Below are 24,005 nucleotides of genomic sequence, written 5' to 3'. Positions count from 1 at the left end.
ATATGCATGTGCTGCTGAGTACAGCATATGATCGATCGATATAGTATCAAGTTAAGGACTTTAATTTATTCCTTTTATTATGTTTTCTTTGCTTGTAGATAACAATGATCGATCCCTTTCTCTTTTTTAGCCAGTGCAAATATGGATTGATTCTATCCTTTTCTTGTACTATTAGTAGGAGTAGTAATTAAGCCAGAGAGAGAATGTTTGCAAAGACAGCAATGATCGGTGACAGCCAGAGCCAATGGTGCCACTCACGTAATGGATTTATTCGAAACCAAAACGGCTCAGTTACTCGACCCAAGACTGAGGAGTACGTCGTGGAGAGGGGTTTAATTTGCCCGTGTGAGACGACCACTGCCATTTGCGCTCTCCTCATCCAACCAAGCAACCAAGCTGTCCATCGAGCCAGAATGGAGAGCGCGGCGCATTCCATCGTGAGCAAGGTCGGACAGGTTCTGCTGGAGGAGCTCCAGGAGATCCGTGGGGTCGGCGACAAGGTCGTGCACCTGCGGGACGAGCTGGCGACCATGAACGCCGTCCTCCGCGTCATCTCCGAGGCGGACCAAGACAAAGTCGACCACATCGTCCGGGAGCCCGCCAAATGACGTCCCTGGCATTTTCTCCTGGGCTGGATACCTGCTTTCCCGTGCCAAGCGCGTTGCCAGGTACCCGTACCAGAAGCTCGTGCTGACATCAATGCCCTCCTGGCCCGTACCACCATTGTCAGCGAACGCCGCGCTCGCTACGGCATCGACAGGGCCACCCTGCAAAGAGCTGCCTTCTTGGCCCCTGTCTCGGCGACGTCTATCTCCGCGAATGCCCTCCGCTTTGCCGATGACCCTGATCAGTTTGTGGGCATCGCGGAACAGGCCAACGCCCTGGCCAAGAAGATCAAGGCGGTCAATGCGCCGGTCCATGACGAGGAGGACATGATCAAGGCGTCGTTCCATGATCCGCGTGACAAGATGAAGGTGCTGGTTAGTGACGAGGAAGACCAGATCAAGGTGCCGATCTATTATGTGGATGAAAAGAACAAGACTCCGGTCCATGATGAAGTTGACAAGAGCCTCAAGGTGTTCTCCATTGTGGGGTTCGGAGGGCTAGGGAAGACAACTCTGGCCATGGAGTTGTGCCGGCAGCTGGACGCCGACTTCCCCCGACAGGCGCAGGTGTCCGTGTCCCAAGCGTTCAACGTCCACAATGACATGAAGGGACTGCTGGTACGACTGCTCCAGCAGCTCCACAAGGAGAAACCAAATGATAAGCAAACCAACAAGGAGGAGGTCGTGGGTGCAGGTACCGATGATGACAACCAACTTCAAATTGACCGGATGGATGTGGAAGACCTGTCCAAGGAGATCAAGAAGCTCCTCAAGCAGACGAGGTATATATAGACAACCGCCCCAATAAAATTTTCAACTCTGTTTTTTTTTTTATAAAGAACATTTCATTCAGTTGATATATTGAGGTGATACAATCACACTCAAAGAATGTCCGGCCTCTGCATAGCGCGATGCACACAACTAACAAGTCCAACAAACCTAAAAATAAATATCGTTTTACAGCAAAAGTAAATCAGTCCGGCCTAGGGTAGGGCAAATCCTATCCGTAGATTACACCGCCATCCATGTTGGGAGAAAACCATCTTGACCGTGTGCTACAGCCAGGGCCGGTCCTGAGTTTTCGGGGGCCCGGGGCGAACCTATTGTATAAAGGGCAACAAAATAACGAATATATTTTATATATCATATGTATGAAAAATCACTACAGCTATCACTGGAAGTCCTAAATTCCTTTCCTCTGAAAGCAATACTCATATAAAATTGCATACACAAATATCTTAAATTTCTAATAAGATTCTGCGATGCATCACAATAAATTTCATCCAGTAATTTTAATGCATATTATATACCATATGCCTTTTACTAGGTGACATGAGATGCTGAAATTTGAAGAAATAGTTGGTAATTCAAAGCTAGCTAGAATCTAAAAATCAATTAATAAAATCTTACCGATTATAAAGTCGAACTCAGAAATTACAAATGCATAAAGCCCAATAATATGGCACTTAACATTGTTCAATCAGTCAACAATAATCAATGTCCTGTTGCAATAATGAAGACACCATCATCATCTATACTTTTTAGAAATCCATAAGGCATACGCTACCTTCTCTGATGGAGTCATGCCGTGGCCGCGTGGACAGAGGGACAGCCGACTGCCACCGAGCGTCATTTTGGCCTCCTCGTTGTTGTTTGCCTGACCTGTTCCGAGCGGCCGCTGCGTCTGCAAGCGCTACAATGACGCATTGACGCGAGAGGTGATAGTGCTTCTCCCCGCAGCCACCTCCTCTCCTTTCTCACCCTCACCGGCCACCGGCCACCTCCCACCCCTCCTTCTCCGCCTCGTCGCCTGGCCACCTTGTGCTCGAGCTGAGGGGCGACTCGGCAGGACGAGGGGACTAGGGCAGCAGCCAGCCGCGCCTCGTCCATGCCGCAGATGCGGCCGCCCCCTGCTCTGTAGGCGCCCGTCGGCCTCGATCCGACCTTGGCAGGAGGAGCGCGGCCTCGATCCGGAATCGGCAGGAGGAGGGGAGCAGCAGCCGGCACGCCTCGTCGCAAGTGATTCCCCATCTCTTCTGGTTGCACCTCCCTCTGTGAGTTCCTCTTTCTAATCCCTTTCCTCTCTAAATTAATTCACGTTTTTAGTGTTCCTGCTGTCTATGGCTGCTGTAGGTATTTTCTTTCTCACCACTTCTCCTCTCCATTTTGGTACAATTTTGTAGGGATGGACACATGGATTTAATTGTACCCTCTGAAAGCCACACAAATTCAAGTAACCAAGAATTTCAGTGAGAGTGTATTTGCCAACTGTCCAAGCATGCTTCTCTACATACCAGTTTGACGATTCAAGCCAAGGTGAAAGTATTGTCCTCTCTTTATTTCTCAGTTGTGTGAGATGTGATTCTGTTCATAATTTGTGTGGAGCTTGAAGCACATCAACAAGAAATTGGAGATGATTCTTTGTCCATGAGATCTTCCAAAAATAGAAAGCAACACAACAAAGTAGTCACAATGAGTTGTACCATATTCTGATATTTTGTTTGCTTGCTCGGAAATCCCTATCAGACTTTTGAATTACTTAATGAATGTGAGACCTGCTATCATATTATATCCTTTGGAGCTAACTCATGTTGCTTTATTTTACTTGCAGGGTTGCATTATATCTTCACTTATCATACCTATTATTTTGAGGATCACAGAAATAAAACACATATTTTATAGGTGTTCCTAATGGCAACAGTGGTAATCAACGATGAGAGAAAAAAAAAGGTGAGAATGGATCTGTACTAGGTATGTTCCTCATCTCTCTCAGTCCTTGTTCTAATCCCCACCCTGATGTAATCGCTTCTTCACAACTGCTGGATGTCTCTTAGGGGATGAATGCCATGGATTATTTACATTCTTGCTAAGCTGGCCACTAATTAAACTGTTCGCCCCTTTGTTAAAGCTAATCATAGTAATATCTGGTGATCGACCGGCTGATGCGTGCGGTGGCAACCACATTCATGATGATGAACTTAATCAAATATGTAGTTAAGTTAGTGCTAAATCACACTAGAGATTCCATTGACAGGTTCCTTTTGCGGATCTGAAAATGGAGGCGTTGAGCGTATCAAAACTCATAAAGGATTTTAAGATCGCGAAGATTGATAGGCGGGCAAATAGGGTAGCGCACGAGATTGCAAAATTCAGTTTTGACAGTAGGTCCGAGGGCCTCTTATGTAATAGTGTTCCGCCATGTGTAACTGCTTTCGTAATGAACGATTGTAAGAATCTTAATTTACCAAATTAATATATGGGGGTTTTCAATAAAAAAATAAAAATAAATCACACGTGTGTATATTCAGGTTCAGTACGTGTTACAGTTGTCAAGCATAAGCTCACGAGCACTCAAGCAGTTTTATTAGGATATGTAGATTTAAAAAGAAATAGGTACAGTCACTACAATAAATATCAGTAGCATGCACTATATATGTATGCAGAACAGATCATAGTCATGATTTTGTATTGCTTGGATCTCGGATCGAGATTCGTATACACCGGTCATTGATTCAGTCTTAAGGGATTACATGAAAATGACTTATAGTAGCCAGTGCTACCACTAATAGTGCAATTGTATATTTTGAGTAAGGAAGCACGTTAACCACTCAGTATTAGAGTAAGATGCTACATGTCGAAGTACCATCTAAAAAGGACAGATATTTACTTTGCGAAAAATCTTGGTAGAAAAATAGTGTAACCTTTTGGCAGTGGATTGCGTATAATACCACGACACTGCTATATCTGTCAAAACCTGAGCTACATATAGTAGTTAGTAAATGGAATTTTTTGATGAAAATACTACTGCACAATGATTATGCTAGCAAAGCTTCGTCCTCGGATGAATATGAGATGCATTCTTTGGCCCCTCTAATTTCCATGTGAAGAACGTGATCTTGCGACTTGCTTGTTCATTCTCCCTTTATGCTAAATCTATTTCTTTCCAAAAGGCATACTACTCTTCTTGTGCTTCCTTTATGCTCTGTTTCTTTAATAAGCCCAATTATTTTCAGCTTAAATTTGATAAGTTAGTGTTTCATGATCCAGATAACCAAAACTGGGCCCTCTACTAAGCTCCTGTCTAGCCCTGTGCGAGCTACACTTCAATTTGTATTCTCAGGTGAGTTACTTGCTATCGTCGCCACTCAAAATCCTCTTTGTAATTAATTTCTTTAAGTGTCAAATTGTGGTTGATTGGTCTGCCTAGATGGTGAAAGAACATATAACTTGTATTTGCCAAACTAGAGAATGATATGAGTACATTATGGATTGTAAATATAATACTTTCTTCAGTTTACATTGTTGGACTCTGAATTACGCACTTAGTCCTGTCAAGTACTTATAGAAATATTCCCTACAATTCGGCTATTTCAGCCTGTCATTAACTTTATTCGATCAGGTTCTCATCTTACTAAAAAAGTGTATCTACAAATAGGTGAAAAGGAAAAAAAATACAGTAGATCCTGGTTCTATGGTTGGTACCTCTTTAGTTTCAGACTTACTTATGCAATCATTGTCTAAAAAGAAAGATGGTAACAGATAGTAGCGGCTGCCTGCAGAGGAGAGGTCGAGGATGGGTCCCTATTCATGTAGGAGACACCAACATAGATGAGCTATTTCTTCCACTTCTCCTCATCTTTCCATGGTGAACTGAGCTCATCCTTCTAATTGATGGCTTCCTAATTTTTTTCTTATGCACGTAGTGTTTAGGTCACAGACTCACGGTTGATTCCTTCACCGAGTTGCATTGTAGTACAAATGGCTCTTTTCTGATGGTGCTATGGTGTCCCTCTCCAGGTTAGCTACAACTTGGTTGTGGCTTGGTCGGATTTGTTGCATGAGGCAGGAGAAGAATAAGAAAATTTGTCAGATTTTTCGTGTGCAAGTTCGGCAGCGGGCAATGGTCGAGATAGAGTTGGGTGCACATCATATATATACAAGTACCTCTAATTTAACTCTGTAAGAGCTCCCAAGCAAAAGAAGGAACAACTATCCATCAACATTATTTGTCATATTTCTTTTTATGGAGGCTAAGAACTAGGCTGAAATGCGCAGGTATCTGAACGTTTGCTTGTCTTAATGCAGATATGGAAGATTTAGAAGCCTTTGTGAAAGATTCCGGTTTTGTAGAAGCCGATGATCAGACACACCGTGACCTTACTTCTGGATACAATATTGATGAGGTTTATTCTTTACACAAGTAGATTTCAGTGTTTTTTGCCGCATTTTGATGGGTTCCTCTTTTGCTTGTTTTCAGAATTGTTGTGACTACATTTCTCCGCATGCCATTCATGTTGCAATATGTTTGCTAAATTAAATGTGCTCTACTTGAAAGAAAATAACGCACATCATAATCTTGCCAGGCTATGGTTGACTACATGCTAAGATTTCGTTCCATTATGCTTATATTGCTAGGCTTTTAGTTCATCCTTCTCTTTCCCTAGGTGGCTATTGCCAAGTACGTAGACGTTGATTTACTTGCTAGGCCTGATTGGATTTTTCATCTTTTTTACCCGTTATTCCCTTTGGACCTATTGATCTGCGAATTTTCTTTACAACTGACGGTGCCTCATTATGTGATACTGAAACTAAACAAAGGTGCGTATTTGGGAAATTGATAATCAAATATTGGACTTCGAATCAACAGAAAGGAGATGCTTTGTGACCAAATATATATCTCTGAAACGTCTGCACAATAATGTTATAGTTTATGTTAGATGGCAAAGTATCAGATTTTTATTATGACAGCAAGATGCCAACGCAAGGTGCTTGTGCATGAATAAACCATATGAATATGAGATGCACAACTTCCTGTGCAATTCTGAGACTTTTGGGCAAGTCATCTCCATAGGTGTGAAGGAAGATTCTGATTACATATAAGAAAATCATCCAACTTTTTGTTCATCTGCATCCAAGCGGCGATACCGCCTGCAAGATATACTCCATCGCTTCTAAGCATCACATCGGCAGGTCGATTCCTCGGGTGGATTGGATTCTCACCCGCTCCAAGTGAAACTTGAGCGACGGCATGGTATGTTTTCCCAAATGACTGATCTACTTTAATCAAACCACCGCTCATTGTTGCGTATATGGTTCTTACGCTGCACCTGAATAAGCGATTGCTACATCGATGTTTGTTTCCATCTGTTCTGTTTTCCTGGTACTTGAAAGACAATATATGCATGTGTCCTACTTTAGTTTGAACGAGCCGAAAGTCCTATTATTCTCAAAGTTTTTATCATTTATCGGTATATGCAGGTATACTAATGGAATATGCACCCGATGACTCTGCCTAATGTTAACGACTATATGTTTTGGTCTTATATAATAGCAGCATTCCTCAGCACCTTGTTGTTTAAGTTCACAAGTTGCGGGTTCAGAAGAAGAGTTGTTGTTTTCTGCTGTAACCGCCTTGTTGTTTTCTTGCAGCAAGGGACTACCAAAGAAGAAGAGATGATGCGGGTTCAGAATCTGACATTATCTGTGTTAGTGCTGGCAGATCCAAAGGCGGAAAGAAACGGACAGTTTCACACACTAGCAACCGTAGGATCATCAGCAAAAAGGTAAGTTAGCACAAAGAGAAAAAGTATTACTTACTACTATCTTTTTTACTACTTATTTCTCTTTCTAAACCATATTTGGTCAGCACCTAAATATCCACGAAAGAGGATCACTAAGCTGACGGGGAATACATTATCCGTGGTATTATCTTCTAAGATAATACTTGTGGGCTACAGATTGACTGTGTTTGCTTGTCTATTGCAGTTCTTTTATTATAATAAATCCGATATAATGCATATACATGAGATAGTCCTAATACAAAATACACACATTTTAAGATAGGTACAAAGCCTGTAACATAGAACCTGCATTATAAGCACATCATACTAAAAAAGTTTCTTTTTATTTTTTTTAATGCATAGATGCGACGACAAATAGGCTTAAAGCAAAAATAAATAAAATCAAACCACCGTTTACAGGGCCGGCCAATGTTACTGGGTCAAAAACCGTTGATCCACTTGCTCCACCTCTCATATGACCTTACTGGGTCAAACTTTGGAACCACAGATGATAGGCGTGGTCGATAGACCCATACACATGAGCATAGAATCAACAAGGGATCCAAGAGAGAAATTAGAGCTCATCTTCCTAATAGAGTTGAACACAAACCTGCAGCAGTCCTGTCTCTTGCTGGTGAACAAACACCACACGGACGCCAAGATCCGGCGCCTCGGCGTCAGGCCCTACGTCAGTCAAGATAACACAAAATTTAGCTTCTTAGACAAAGAAAGGTCAATGTACTATTTGCATCATCTAAACGATTTCATTCGACTTTGATTTCATTCGACTTTAAATGCCACCTGTATCATCAAAATCGGGCAGAAACATGGTTACCTTCATGTCCACTTCCATAATTTGATTGTGTTAATGCTGCTCCATGAAAGACAAAAACAATTCTTAGTAATGAACAACATCACTTACAACAAAACCAGAACCCTGCTGCTCTGAATCTTTTTATTATCTTCTCATGTGATGCATATATGATTACTCATACTGTCTTCTTCTTTGTCATCAGCATACCGTGATGAAAAAAAATCAGAATCCCAACAAAAGTGCTTTTCGATGCTATGATGCAGCAGCTAGGCCTCCCAAATGCAGTGTACTCAACACAGAAGGCAAGAGCAATTGGTCTTGACACAACTATTCACTTCTATCCTTCCAAGCATCAATTGGACAACAAATCTTCCAAGACAATCAATATCAATCCATGTATCCAACAAACTAGGAGATGCTGAAGACCAACTAGCAAACGAAGCTCTCAAGTACATGAAAAGCATCCACGGTAAAGTGTTGCAGGACATAAACTATGACAAGATGTAACTGCTCCAGCAAAAGTGTGAATCTCTTGAGCATCAGCAGAAAGAAAAACACAACCTAATAGACTATTTTAGCAATAGCTGGTGCCATAGCCTCGGTGGAGATCACATGGCATCAAAGGAACTTTACTGTATAATAGATAGCAACTTCACAGCCGGATCAACATCCAAAGACAATGATCTGAATCATATTTTGTCGCAAGTAAGATATGTTGTTAATCGTCTCAGTGATACAACCACATAATTAGATTATAATTTCCAACAGACAAATTCTGCTATGAACAATGAAAAAAATTCAATCGCAGCCACTATGAACAATTGCCTGAACAAATCTTCAGCGTTGATGAAACATCAACCAATCACACTGGCTATGTCCATCACTTCATAATGCCTATAAGATGTATCTCTGCCTATCTACCTTCCTTCCTAATAGCATTGTAAATATTCTATCGTAAGCTTCTTAGGACACTATGTATCATGAATAATCCATGTGTTCCAATTTGTCCCTAAATATATTTATGTTCACTCTTTCAATACTTTCCTTGCTCTCGCCCCTTGCGCCATCGGCGCAACGGGTCATCTAGTTTGGTAAAAGAAGAAGGCAATCATACCAATCAAGCTACGTCGCGTGCGTGATGGGGGTGGATTGCTGGAATCTTGGACGTGCATTTATGTATCCAGTTGTTATTTCGGTCAGGTCCAACACGGCGAGACACAAAACATTCCTTTTTTTCTTGTCTAATAAATACAGGCTTAATCTACATAAGTACACGCTCCTTGGGGGCCCCTATGTTCTGGGGGCCCGGGGCGGCCGCCCCCCTGCCCCTCCCCCATCAGGACTGGGCCTGGCTTCAATCATGTAGACATCATCATAAAACCGTCTCTATCCTTCGGCCTAAACCACGTACAGAGCCATCGCGTATGTGCCACTCAAATTTCATACCGGGTACATATATGCCACTACCGCTAGCTGACCGTCAAGCACTCAAGTGGCAGTTGAAAGACGATTTTTCCTGCCCTTGGCCATGCCTTGCGCTATGATTTAGCGAGCAAACAAATTGACTTGTGTGTGTCTGTGCGTGTGTGATAGATGTAGAAAATAATGAACCTTGCTTGGTGATCATCACGAACAAGAGGATTAAAGTGAATTGCTGCATGCATCAAGTAATTAATGGTTCAGATTCCTAGAAAAGGAAAATGTGGAGAAGAGAGATCAGACTAGCCACAATAGATAGTAACATAGAGTAGTAACATGCTCATGTTACTACTCTATGTTACTACCTCTATAGTGGGGAATAACATATGTGTGGTAACATGCAACACTTTATTTATTAGGCTATAGACTTATCTTGCCTTGATATGTGTGATGTTACTCATACTAGTAATAACTAGCTATGTTACCATATGCCTCTTTTTCTTCATTTATTGCTTGTCACATCATCTATTTTATCTAGATATATGTGATGTTACTACCTATGTTACTCCCACTGTGGGTAGTCCCAATCACACAAACACAAAAAGAAAGAATACTACTCCTGCCGTCCCAAAATTATTATCTTAAATTTGTCTAGATACGGATGTATCTAATACTGAAACATGACTTTATACATCCGTATTTAGACAAATCTAAAATAAGAATTTTGAGGCGAAGGGAGTAGTATAATTACCACCGGCAGGCAAGGCATGAGAAGCAACAGTGCACTCCATTCCATTGAAAACCTAGCTAGCCTTGATTGAAGATATTTGCACGCAAGGCATGAAAAGCAACAGTGCACTCCTTAGTCTAGGTTTATTAGGCTCTTTTATATTTTGGGTCCAAGTTTGATCACGTATTTAATTAAAAATATTAAAGTATATCCTAACCAAAGTATATTGTTGAAATTGTATTTGAAAAAAGTTTTCTATGGTATAGTTTTCGTGACATATAGCTCATATTTTATTAGTTAAATTCATGATCAAACTTTAGCTTAAAATGAAATGGGCCTAATAAACCCGGACAGAGGTTGTAGCTTGTACCTCCTGACTGGCCTTAAGTGGACTAGGAAGCAAAAGCAGTGCATTCATGAGCCGAGCGGGATCCAGGGAGATACGGGCCACCGGGTTGGAGGAGATGGCCATCTTCCTCGCGTCGTGGTAGTCAGGCAAATAACCCCCTGCTGCTGGGTGGGCGCCGCCATGGGTGGGGGAGTGACTCTTATAGGTTCGTCTCATTTTAGTGGTACTAGCACATATGCCTGTGCGTTGCAACGGGAGAAAAAATGATATGCATTTAGAGTTAGTGAGAATTATATCTGCAAGCAAAACCATGTGTGCACATGAAAAAGGAATATTTAGCTTCTCAGTTTCGCTGGTGTGAAGTTAATCAATCCACTATTTTTTCCATTCATTGATCGAGGAAATTGTAGAGTTTTGTTATGTCATCATATGCGAGAGAAGGCCCATGAATTATTCGATCTACTTTTCCTTTCAATCGAGGACATTTTAAGGTATGAAGTTTATGAATATTGTAGGAAACATGAATCATTATTTAAATTATGAACAGATTTTTTGAAAATTATGTACACTTTTAGAAAAAACGCGAACTAAATTTGAAACATGAACATCTTTTAAAATTCACAAACATTTTATGAAAGCGCTAACCTTTTTTTGTAAATACATGGACACTATTTGAATTTGTGAACATTTTCCAAAAATGTTTATATTTTATACACGAATATTATTTTGAATTTTGAAAATTTCACTAAACCAAGAATATTTAAAAAAATGGATATTTTTAAATGCCATTTTCTTTTTAGAAATCTTAAATTTTTTTTTAAAAAAATTGTTTTAAAAAATGGGAAACTTCTTTCAAGTTAAGAATATTTTTCAAAATAGCAACCAAATTTTGTAATTCTAAGGATTTTCCAAATTTTGATTTTTTTAAATATTGAACATTTTTGTGAATTTTAAATTATGAAATAAACTTGAGAGGGACAAATGAGATAGGGGAAGGAGAATAAAAATAGAAGTAAAACAAATAAAATTAGGCCAGCCCATTATTGATTGTCGAAGATCCGAGTATTTGCCGCCCTGTGCGGAAAATAGAATTTTCTCAGCTGTATCGGCAGAAAAATAAGTGGGCTGGCTTTGCTGGGCCACAGCACGCGGCCCATTTATGAAATTCTGGAAACCTTTTTTCCTAGCAGACGAACGCATAAAATTTAGTACCACCTCGAATAGAAAAAAAAATCGACGGTGAACGGATGAAAATATTGACGAAACGCACCTTGCTTTATTAGTAGGTATAGATATAGATATAGATATAGAGGTATAGAGTATATATATAGATATAGAGCTATAGATATAGATATAGAACGACTTTGTGGATAGCGAGCTAAATTGGGTAGTCGAGCAAGTATTAACTACTACTCCCTCTGTCATAAAATATAAGAACGTTTTTCACACTACACTAGCGTAAAAAACGTTCTTATATTATGGGACGGAGGGAGTAAAATTTAATAGAAACAATGATAAATATAGCAAGTTTTAAAACTAGAACTAAAACACATAACTCTAACCTAAGCCCTAAGCCCAGAACCCTAAAACCGTAAAAGCATACGATTTTTGATAAAACTTGATAAAAAATAATGCTACGATTATCAAGTTTTAGTATTTGAAAGTTAGATATTTTGTAAAGTTGACGAAATGTATTCCAAATTGGTCTTGTTCGAATGATCTCGTCGCGATGAACACAAATGTGCAAACAAAACTTAATTTAGATTTTCGGTTCAAAAGATATAGTAAATTAAAATTAGAAGATGAAATGAAAAATGAGAAGCTAAACTATAGTAGTACATACTATGTGCTCTTAATAATCATCTGATGGCACGGTTCGTATTAATTGGGAGCATCTGAAAAATTAGCTTGGTTTAATTACCATTTGCAGTTCAAGAGCCCACTAAAAATTCGGTGGAACACAATAAAACTTTATTTCAGTAAAACAAGTCAATAATATTGACTAGGTCAAAAAAAATAAAATGGATGAATTCATTTGGGGTTCGAGGCTGAGCATGACATGCTGCAACAAGTGAACAAACTTGTCCAGCTCAAACAGCAACAGCATCGGTGGGTTTCTGGAAAGGTTGACGGACTTGATGAGGTCTTCCTTGCCGCCGTACGTAGATGGTCGAGCTTAAGAAGATAAGACGCGAGAATTTTCAGATGAGATGCAAGCGTGTGGACGTGTGGACGCTGTGAATGTGATCTTAAACGCCCCGGCCCCTGAGGCATGAGGCAGCTCACACACCACCTCCTACCCGGCAAAGCTAGCCAGAAACGTAGTCGTCCTGCTCTCCGGGCGAGTTCACATCAACTAAATTTACTTTCGGCCTGAAAGGTTTTGTTCTCTTCCCGCAAAAGAAATTTGTTCTCTTATGGTATTTATGTGAATACTTAGATTTTGATCTAGATATTCAGAAACAACCAATAATTAGCTGTGTTTTACTCACTACATGAATATGTAATTTATATACTTTGAGTGGCAAAAATAACAAGTCTATTCACTGCCCAAGTTGTCTACCTATTAACTAATCTCGGAAAAATAATAATGGCACTTAATATGATCAAAACGTCGGACAGAGACAGATCTTGTCATGCTATGCTAGTTGAGCAAATCAACAGACTCTTGAAAGAAGGTAGAGCCATCAAGCTTGCTCATGTGCGTAGAGAGCAGAATGGCATCATCCACTATTTAGCTGCTTTTGGTAGAGAGGAACGAGGCACTATTGTGTGGTTGGGACCTGGGCCGGGTGAAGTCCCTAAACTTTGTAAGAAGGAACTAGCCACTGGCTGATCGAATAAAACCTTCTTTCATCGGTAGAAATAATAATAATGGCAGGGACGTGGTATGTAGAAATGACATGGGAAATGTAGCACTATGCGGCAACATCATGCTTTAATGACATAATAATTCTTTCCTTGTTTGTACAAAGGGAAAAGCCCATATTAACCCTACAAGATTGTTGTCCATATCTTACCTTTCAAGAGGTAGTAGTAATACTATCCATCAGATTGCGTGAAATGGACGGTTCATATTAACTGGGAGCATCCTAAAATTTCTATTGGTTTTATTACCATTTGCAGTGCACGAGCGCACTGAATATACTGTGGCAAACAATAATACTGCATTTCGTAAAACAAGACAATACTGACAAGGACAAAAATAAAAAGATGACTGAATTCATTTGCGGTTCAAGGCTGCGCATTAAAATGCTGCAACAAGTGAACAAATTTGTCCAGCTCAAACAGCGACAACAACGATGGGTTGCTGGAAAGGTTGACGGACTCGAGGTCTTCACGGTGGCTGTACTAGGATGGGTCAAGCTCAAGAAGATAAGGCGTGTGAATTTTCCGATGAGATGCAAGTGTGTGGACGTGGGGACGCAGTGAACGTGGTCTTAAACCCCCCCTGAGCCATGAGCCAGCAAAACTATCCGGACGGCTGCCCCTCCTGCTCTCCAGACGGACGCGCTCTATCGAGGTGCCTATCTTCTCTCTTTAATCATGTCTTTCTTTTGGCCTCCGTCCTTTTTGCTGTCAGACTTGTGGGTGGGCTGAACTGTGGGCGTTCAAGTTACTACACCCTTACGTACGCTTCCAATAGCTGAGTACTATTTATTTCTTATACGTGATCTAAGTAGGGTTGTCCATATATAGCCTCTTACAGCATGTGCTTAATATAGTACATCCGTTAATACATAGTGGCGGTTGTGGATCTAGACGGCGGTGCCGGCCTGGAGGGTGGACGTAGTGGAGCGCGGAGAGCGTGGCGGCGCGGGGAGGGAGCCGTCAGGGGGAGGCGCGTGGGTTGACAGTGTGGTGGCAATGGTCGAGACGGCGAGGCGGGCAGAGACCTCGGCCGGGTCGCAGTGGAGAACGACGACTATCACAGAATTAGTAGGGAATATATATCGCACCTAGTTTTCCATATCGACCAGAGAAAATCGCTGCCATGCCTACCGGGATAAGACTACGAACGATAACCACAGCCATAGGAAGACTTTTGGTTTTTGTTGGATTTTGATTCTTCACACAAATTACTGTCGACGAACCAATAGCACATTTGGAGCGAAAATCTCTTAGGGCATCTTCAATGACAACCCCGCAAACTTTCTCCCGCATCTGTCCGTGGACAGAAGGGACGAGTCCGCGGACACAGATGCAGGAGAACGACATCCAACGCTAGCCACATACATATTGACAACATCTCGAACCAACCAAACGAAATTCATGCAAACATGGATGGATTTCATATGAATATGGTGGATTTCATACAAACATGGCGGATTTCATTACATTCAATCATATTTTAACTAAAAAGATAAGACTCTGTGCACGTACGGTCGTCGGGCTCCACTCCCACGACCCGGATACGCTACACTAGTCTATGGCCAGCTGCGGCGTATCCCTTTGTCTTCCCCATGTCCGATAGCCCATTCACCGGACTGCCGGGACCCCTGGAGGTATATGCTTCAGTGCGAAGGACGCCTTGCTTCCCCTCTAGGGAAGCGGGCACCTCCGCTTCCGTGCAGCCCATGTGGGGTCGACAAAGCTCCTCGCAAGAGAAGAACCGGGCAACACACCGGCAGTGTAAGCCGGCGTCGCCCCGGTGGTGGCCTTCATGAGACCCAAGTGGCGGCGGCCTCCCGTGTTCTACTTCTCCTTGATGACGGCGGCGGGCGCTGAGGCGTGGGCCACCGACTCATCGCTCTCCGCGCAGCCGGCTTCTTTCTCTACCTGCATGGCGCGGCTATGCGCGCGTTGATGACGGATAGCGCGGTCGCAGGCACGAGGGGTACGGTCGCCATCGTGCTCCTTGCCGTGCCGGCGTGGAGCAACTTTCCACTCCTCATCGTGCTGGCTTGGAGTGGAGAGTTGTTGAGCTGCTACTTACGAGCTGCGTTGGGATTTCCCCGAAGAGGAGGGGATGATGCAATACAGAAGAGATAAGTATTTTCCTCAGTTAAGAACCAAGGTTATCAACTCAGTAAGAGAACCAAGCAACACCTCGTTAGTAGTATGTGTACACAACCAACAAATCCTTGCAACCCAATACGAACAAAGGATTGTCAATTGCTTAACGGTTACGAGCAAGATTAAATTGTATGGTATTATATAGACAGATCTCACAAAAATATAAAATAAAATAAATAAAATAAAAACACAACAAGGTATTTTTGGATTTTAATAAATGATAAAGTAGATCCCAGGGGCCATAATTTTCACTGGAGGCTTCTCTAGAGAAAATAGCATACAGTGGGTAGACAAATTACTGTTGGGCAATTGATAGAATGCAAATAATTATGACAATATCCAAATCAACGATCATGTATATAGGCATCACATCCAAGACAAGTAGACCGCTCCTGCCTGCATCTACTACTATTACTTCATACATCGACCGTTATCCAGCATGCATCTCGAGTATTAAGTTCATAAAAAACGGAGTAACGCTTTAAGCAAGATGACATGATGTAGACAAGATAAACTCACGCATGAGTAAACCCCATCTTGTTACCCTTAATAGCAACGATACATACGTATCATGCCCCTTTCTATCACTAGGATTGAGCACTTCAATATCGAATCCATTACAAAGCACATTTTTCCATTGCAATATAAATCAATCTAATTGGCCAAACCACATCAATAGATCAGAGAAGAAATACGAAGCTGTAACAATCATGCATAAAAGAGTTCAGAAAAAACTAAAATAATATTCATGGATAGATCTGATCATAAACTCATAATTCATCGGATCCCAATAAACGCACCGCAAAAATGAATTACATTGGATAGAACTCCAAGAACACCAAGGAGAACATAGTATTGAAGAACATTGAGAGAGAAGAAGCCATCTAGCTACTAACTAGGGACCCGTAGGTCTGTAGTAAACTACTCACGCATCATCGGAAGGGCAGCAAGGCTGATGTAGAACCCCTCTGTGATTGAATCCCCCTCCGGCGGAGTGCCAGGAAAGGTCCCCAGAAGGGATCTCTCGAGAACAGATACTTGCGGCGACGACAAAAGTATTTTGTGGACTTCTCTGTTGGTTTCCTGATTTTAAAGAATTTATAGAGGCAGAGTTAGGTCGAACGGAGCCACGTGGGCCCCACAAGCTACCAGGGCGCACCCTACCCCCTGGGCATCCCCTGGTTCCTTATGGGCCACTACTCCAATTTCTTGTCCCCTCCCGAAACTTTCAGGGTCTCTTATGTCCAAAAAAAATCACCAAAAAGTTTCATGGCATTTAGACTTCATTTCGTACTGATATTCTACGAAATCAAGCAAAAAACAACAAGTGGCACTGGCCACTAAGTTAATAGGTTAGTCCCAACAAAATGATATATGGTTGCTTCTAAATGTTTGTAAAACATCCAAGATTGATACTGTAATAGCATAGAACAATAAAAAATTATAGATACGTTGGAGACGTATCATGAACCATGTGCCGGCCTGGGGCGGCAACAGGCTCCTTCGGGCTGGGAGAGGGAGGTGACGGAGGCGGTCAACTAGCTGCCTTGCTCGTGCTCGTATCCGACGGGCCACCCAGCCGGCTTGTGTGCCGGAGAACTGTTCTTCGAAAGCCATCGAAAGAGTGGAGAAAATGACGAAGGAGGAGACGGGTGAGCGGCGGAAGGGTGCGATTCTTGCCCGGAGTCTGGTCTCATTTAAATAGAGGGCGGACGTGAGGAGCTCAGCCGGCATTGCGTTTAATGCCGGCCCGTTCATGAACGGACGTGTGGCTGGAGTAGGTTTCTCGGCTTCCATGCGGATTTAATGAAGGTGTTTGAATGCGGCGAGGAGGCGTGTTCAGCCGGGTGTGCAGCAGGCGGCGCCCTCGGCCGGCGGCCACTTCAATGGTGAAGGCAGTGAGAGGTCGCGTTCGCCGTTAGCCGCCTTCAATGTTGAGCGGCGCGCTCTACAGCGGCATATGAATGCGGGGAGCTGGCGATGGGCGGGGAAGCACGTGCAGGAGGGTGGAGGGATTTTTGTGGGTTAGGGTGGTCAGAATAGTGCGAAGTAGCGGTCCGGACTCCCGCAAACACCCCCTATTTGTCTCCGGTTTGCGAGAGAAATCGTGCCCGGATAGCTCTACTGATTGATACAGGATCATGTTGGATGGCTTCCACGGTCCGGACTGTGCCGTGCGGACCATTGTGGGAGATTTGCTGGTCTGTCTTCGAGATGCCCTTAGCACCCCATACCACCTCACCTTATCTTTGTCATTTCATAACGAAACACCACATGTAGAGGGCGGGCCTGGTCATAGTCCTACAAAACTAGGGGCCCATCCAAACCAAAAAATGTATTCATCCAACAATTATTTTTTGTGTGGTCAATTTAGGTAGTAATTGACCCTTTTTTTTATGATAAATCAAAGTTTACTAAAAATGTGTAGTCAGCTTTTTTCTTTTGCACACAAAAAACTCATTAAACACTAAAAATATCATAGAAAACTAATTGTCCGCCCTAAAGTTATATTTTTTTCTTGGATGCTTAATTACAATAGAGTAACAAGCCTACTTTTCATGAAATACAAATATTTACTTAAACATCTGCCAAAAACTATATCTGACAATGTGTAAATGAAATTTATACATGGACTGGACCTCAGATAATGTAGCATGTTTACGTAGGCATTGGTATTCCATTGAAAATAGGTCCATTAAACAATAATAATAACCATCCTAAAAAGTTATAATTGTTGGACGAACATTTATTTTTCAGTTTTTTTAGTGTGCGTGGGCTTTTGTTTGGCAAAATAAACCAACCACACAGTTTTGAGTAAACATTGAAGTTTCATGAAAAATAGGTTATTTACAGCCTAAAATGAGCACCACAGAACCGTGTGGCAGGCATGGTATAGCAATCTAATATAAGAGGGACATGACAGCTACCGTAACTAATGTACTTCCTCCGGTCCTTTTTACTCTGCATATTAGGTTTGTTCGAAGTCAATCTCATCCAACTTTGACCGAGTTTATATAAAAAATTATAGACATTCACATAACAACACCAATATCATTAGATTCATCTTGGAATATATTTTCATATTATATTTATTAGATATTATAGATGCTAATAATTTCTAATATAAATTTGGTCAAACTTAGCAAAGTTTGACTTTCGGCAAATCCAATGTGCAGAGTAAAAAGGACCGGAGGGAGTACTAGGCCAAACCTTGTTTATATCTGTTGTGTAGGAGTACCATTGATTGCGATCGTGAAATAATGGGCCCGCTAGCAAAGAAAACAGGTGCCTCATGATCCTGACCCGACTGAGGCTCGCATCGGTAATGCTGCATCTACATAAAGCACAAACATAAACTAACGTAAAAAGCAATGTGGTGGGCTGGGGTTGGAGAGAGGGGGAGGAAGGGGCCCACCCCCGGTTAAAATCAGGGGGGAGAAGATTTTTCTTTTTTTACGGGCGGAGAAGATTTGGTTTAGGCAGGTTAGGGATGTAAGTGGCAAATAAATGGCGGCCGCAATCCCGTTTAGTTAGTTTTTGCTAGCTTGATAGTTCATTTTCCTCAAACAAACAAAAAACCTTTTTAAACTATCATGTCATAAGTGAACTTTAAACGGGACCTGGTTGACATCCCTAAGGTTACATAAGCTTTCTTAATTGTTTACGTAGATGTAGTAGCATCATTGGGCTCGCATGTATCCCTTTACTACCATTATTACTAGTTTACTTATAGTACTTACTTAACAACATGTTGACACAGTGTGCTTGCCAGATTATAAAGACAAGGCGAGCCCGGGTGACACGAGAATGGAGAGCGCGGCAGAGTCCATCGTGAGCAAGGTCGGGCAAGTGCTGGTGGACAAGCTCCAGGACATCCGTGGCGTCGGCAACAAGGTCGTCCAACTTCGGGATGAGCTGGCGACCATGAACGCCGTCCTCCGCGTCATCTCCGAGGCGGACCAAGACAATGTCGACCACGTCGTCCGGGAGTGGGAGAAGCAGGTGCACGACCTTGCCTACGATGTCGAGGACTACACCGTCACCTACTCGCTCCGCATCGTCCGCCCCATCATGCGCCCGTCCATCTACGCCCGCGCCAAGCGTGTTGTTGGGTATCCGCACAAGAAGCTTGTGCTGCAACGCGCCCTCGCTGCTGACATCAAGGACCTCCTAGTCCGTACCACCACCGTTAGTGAACGCCGCGCTCGCTACAACATAGACCGGGCCACGCTGCCAAGAGCTGCCTACCTGGCCCCTGTCTCGGCGGCGTCTATCTCCGCGAATGCCCTCCGTCGTGCCGACAACCCTGATCAGTTTGTTGGCATCACGGAACAGGCCAACGATCTGGCCAAGAAGATCAAGGCGGTCAAGGAGCCGGTCCATGATCCGCGTGACAAGATGAAGGCGCCGGTCCATGACGAGGATGACCAGATCCTAGAGGAGCCGATCTATGATGAGGATGACAAGATTCTCAAGGTGTTCTCCATTGTGGGGTTCGGAGGACTGGGGAAGACAACCCTGGCCATGGAGTTGTGTCGGCAGCTGGACGCGGACTTCCCCCTCCAGGCGTACATACGAGTGCAAGAAGACTGCTGATACGAGTGCTCCAGCAGATCCTCAAGGAGAAAGAAGATGCTAACGCTAACCAAATAAACAAGGAAAAGGAGGCCAAAATCAATAAGATGAATGTGGAAGAGCTGTCCAGCGAGATCAAGGAGCTCCTCGGTCACAAGAGGTATAGACTACCGTCTCCAAATAAAATTTTAAACTCTACTCAACATTATCCTTATAAACATAATGCGAGGCTGCAATCAAAATTATTTTTGATATCAATACCATCTTTATAAATATTACAAACTCGGGGATAAGCTTCTCACGGAGTACATAATTCTATTAATCTTCAGCACATGCACAGGAAGGTTGGCAACTATTTCAAAGTACACATAACCACTATTTTTTTAGGCTTTTTTAGTAAATTTATCACAAGTGAGAAATTGCCAGCGGCTGGACTGAACAGTGCTGAACTGGGATTTTCAATTGCTTGTTGCAAAATCTGTCCAACTTAAAGAATACTTAAGGTTCCATGATTCATTCCTTTCTTCCGTCCCGCCTCTCCACCCACATCCTCTGTTTCCGGTTTTACCAATTGTTTCCACCTGTTTTCCTCAAAAACCGCCACAACTGTCCTCACGTTTTATTAGTTTACCAAATAAAATCATGTTTTCTTTGGTAAGTCAATAAGTGCTGATTTATTTGGCAGCTAAATTCTATGTTTTATACACGATCACATTAATTAACAATAAAATGGTATGTAAATCATGGTAATTACGTACAAAATATGTGTGCCCCCATTGCAATGCACAGGCAAATATCTAGTTGAGAAATAAAAATCATGACCACCATACTGTTATGGAATCCTTTTAAGATAGCTTAACACATTTATCATGTGGTAAGCTATGTCTATGTGTTGCATACTTCGGGCATTGATTATTGTACAAGTAGAGTGGAGAGAAAGCACAAACACAAAAAAGAATGACCACAGCTAATTTTCTTTGTTCATAGTGTGTAGACATTCGATCTTCATAATCCTTATCGACTATTTTCAAGATTCTCCACAATATTGTTTCACTGAAAGCTGAGCATTTATTTATATAGGCCCCATAGTACTTGAACTAAGAATAGCTGCTCTTAGTTTCCTCATCTTCTAAGAAAAATATAACATCTAAGTACACTATTGAAACACATAGACAAAAAAAATCTTAGCTGTCATTTGGAGAGACACCAAATTCCTTCTGTCTTCGTAAAAAAGAAACCAAACTACTTATTTTGTTGTATAAATGTTGTTGGCATTTCTATGTGAACAAGTATTTCTAGTTCTATTTTTGCATGTACACAAATTTTCTAACTCCATGCATGTGTATATATATATATATATATATATATATATATATATATATATATATATATATATGTATATATATATATATATCCAATTAAACTTGGTATCTCATTGTGATCGATGATGTATGGAACTTACCAGCCTGGGAAGCTATCCGCATCAGATTGCCAGAAAATAATTGCTGCAGCAGAATCATTGTGACAACTCGGATAGTGACAGTGGCCAAGGCAGCTAGTGTCTCAGAATACTTTGTCCATCATATGAAGCCCCTAGAACAAGAAGCCTCTAAGAAACTGTTTGTCCAAAGAGTGTTTGGCTCCACAGAGAAGGGTACTTGCCCCTCAGAACTTAAAGAAACCATGGACATAATTTTGAAAAAATGTGGTGGGTTGCCATTGGCCATCGTTAGCATCGCCAACCTTCTGGCAAGCTATAGGTCGGCTGAAGGCACCTATATGTGGAAAAGAGTTTCTAAATCAATTGGATCTCTGATAGAGAGCCACCCTAACCTCGAGGGGATGAGGCGGTTGATTACACTCAGCTATGACTACCTGCCTCATCATCTCAAGGCTTGCATGATGTATCTAAGCATTTTCCCGGAGGATTATGTGATTGCCAAGCATAGGCTGCTATATAGATGGATTGCTGAAGGGTTGGTCACTGAGAAGCGGGGCTTGACTTTGTTGGTGGTTGCAGAAGAATACTTCAACGAGCTGATAAGCAGGAACATGATTCAACTAGACAAGCTTGTGTCCTTGGGAGTGGAGGTAGATGGGGTGCCAGGTGCATGACATGATCCTTGAAGTCATGGTGTCCAAATCCCAGGAGTCTAACTTTGTTACTTTGGTAGGGCGACAATACGGAGGAATGCCACATGGACATGGCAAGGTTCGCCGCCTCTCAATCCATGATAGTGACCATGATGGGGAGAGGCCCACAAAAGTTGAGCAGCATCATGCAAGGCACGGCTTTGAGGCGATGAACCTACATCATATCCGGTCACTGACCACATTTCAGCGCAATTATGGCCTCAGTAAGCTGCTAGATCATCTAAGCGAGTTCAAATTGCTGAGGGTACTTGACCTGGAAGATTGCAAGGCCCTGCAAGACAAGCACATGAGAGATGTCTGTCGACTGTATCTTCTCAGGTTCTTGAGCTTGAGGGGTACAGATGTTAAAGTGATGCCCGACAAAGTTGGCAAACTTGAGGACTTGGAGATTCTTGATATAAAAAACACCCGCATCCAGAAGAATGTGCCGCTAACTGTGACAAAGCTGAGCAAACTAGAGTGCCTAAGGTCCGATGAGTGGCTTCTGCCACGGGCCTAGGGAACATGAAGGCACTGTGCGAGGTGGACATGGGAGTTCTCACAAGTGACAATGTTGAGGTTATCCAAGAAGAGATCGGTAAGCTGCCACAGTTGCATGTTCTAAGTATTCGAATCAGTAACAATAAGATACAAACTGAAGAGCTCAAAGACGAGTTATGGCATAAACTTGCCTCCTTCCTGAGCAACACATGCGCTCTCCAATCACTCAATCTGGAATGCTGGGAGTATGGTCAAGCTCTTTCTACTGGCAGTGTGGAGTTTCTGCATTACGTCTCCCGGCCTCCGTCACTGCTCCAATACCTTAGTATTTGTGGGAGCATTAAGGAACTGCCCGAATGGGTCTCATCACTCACATACCTCACAAAGTTTGAAGCGGAATGGACAGAAGTTGATGGCAACCAGTTATTTCATGTCCTGTGTAAGTTGCCCAACCTGCAGACCGTCAAACTGAAGCGAGTTGAGTGCAAAGACGGAGAACTAGTTGCACGCCTTGAACAAAGCTTCCCGGTGCTTAGGATCCTGGAGGTGTTATACTGTCCCACCTTGACAAAGTTCACATTCGAGGAAGGATCAATGACAAAGCTCGAGACACTTGTATTGGACTTTCATAATGAGGAGATGAGCCTTGCTGGAGTCGAGAACTTGGAGAACCTTAAAGAGGTCAAGCTCCGTGGTAGGAAAGGTAACCCGGCAATGGAACGTGCAGTGGAGCAGCTCAAGACTCACCCCAAGTCCAATCAGATCAAAGTGGTAGCGGACTGGTGGTGAGGTGCGCCTCTTAATTAGGAACTGCTGCTCCTGTACGTTTTCTACGGCCTTAATTAGTGCGCTTTTCCTTTGAACTGCATATGTCTGTGTTTCCTAGCTAAATTCTGCCCAGGGCTCAGGCTCGATCCAGCACTTGGTTATCCTATTGATTTTCATGTGTGGGAAGTGGAGTGCCAAATAAAACAGCTTGTAAGAAGCATGAGTGCTATGTATATGTATATGTGTATTTCGCATTATTTATAAAATGCCTCTTACTCTTCAGTATCATTCCAACAGACCTGCTGCCGACAAATCAAGTAGCTAGTTTCTTTGGATCTTCGGTATCATTCCAAGGTTATTGCCCTCCTCTGCTGCTTGGAATTTGATTGAACAGCTACCACTACCATGCCGGCCGTGCCAACTCGCAGGAGCTCTGCCCGCACCTCCTCCGAGCACCCGTCTTTGAGGTCATCGTTAACATCCACGGCCGCCTCGCGTTCCTCTTCCTCCACGCCCACCGGGCGGAAAGGGAGGC

The 24,005-nt window shown here is 42.6% G+C and overlaps 2 protein-coding genes and 1 non-coding gene across 3 annotated transcripts; all 3 read left to right on the top strand.

The window, feature by feature from the left end:
- Positions 1 to 615: 615 nt before the first annotated feature.
- LOC125531828 (uncharacterized) lies at positions 616 to 8,701 on the top strand. Its single transcript, XM_087529347.1, has 8 exons — positions 616 to 2,659; positions 2,789 to 2,921; positions 3,217 to 4,725; positions 5,165 to 5,250; positions 5,403 to 5,564; positions 5,691 to 6,636; positions 7,035 to 7,168; positions 8,182 to 8,701. The coding sequence occupies exon 1, from the start codon at positions 933 to 935 to the stop codon at positions 1,395 to 1,397; it is 465 nt and encodes a 154-aa protein (XP_087385473.1). The 5' UTR covers positions 616 to 932; the 3' UTR covers positions 1,398 to 2,659; positions 2,789 to 2,921; positions 3,217 to 4,725; positions 5,165 to 5,250; positions 5,403 to 5,564; positions 5,691 to 6,636; positions 7,035 to 7,168; positions 8,182 to 8,701.
- A 10,095-nt stretch (positions 8,702 to 18,796) lies between these two features.
- On the top strand, positions 18,797 to 20,211 carry LOC125531825 (disease resistance protein PIK6-NP-like). Its single transcript, XM_048696082.2, has 2 exons — positions 18,797 to 18,815; positions 19,266 to 20,211. The coding sequence occupies exon 2, from the start codon at positions 19,301 to 19,303 to the stop codon at positions 20,087 to 20,089; it is 789 nt and encodes a 262-aa protein (XP_048552039.2). The 5' UTR covers positions 18,797 to 18,815; positions 19,266 to 19,300; the 3' UTR covers positions 20,090 to 20,211.
- On the top strand, positions 20,089 to 23,752 carry LOC125531826 (disease resistance protein Pik-2). The gene is made up of 2 exons (XR_015609168.1): positions 20,089 to 20,228; positions 21,534 to 23,752. It is a non-coding gene; the product is annotated as a disease resistance protein Pik-2 (transcript).
- Positions 23,753 to 24,005: the final 253 nt, after the last annotated feature.

This window comes from Triticum urartu, chromosome 6A (genome assembly GCF_056163025.1).
Source record: "Triticum urartu cultivar PI428250 chromosome 6A, HENAU_Tu73, whole genome shotgun sequence".
NCBI classification, from domain to species: Eukaryota; Viridiplantae; Streptophyta; class Magnoliopsida; order Poales; family Poaceae; genus Triticum; species Triticum urartu.
This window is presented reverse-complemented; position numbering and strand designations above follow the sequence as displayed.

Excerpts from the sequence above, each read along its gene's own strand:
- LOC125531825 (XM_048696082.2), top strand. The coding sequence starts at position 19,301 with ATGGAGAGCGCGGCAGAGTCCATCGTGAGCAAGGTCGGGCAAGTGCTG.
- LOC125531828 (XM_087529347.1), top strand. The coding sequence starts at position 933 with ATGATCAAGGCGTCGTTCCATGATCCGCGTGACAAGATGAAGGTGCTG.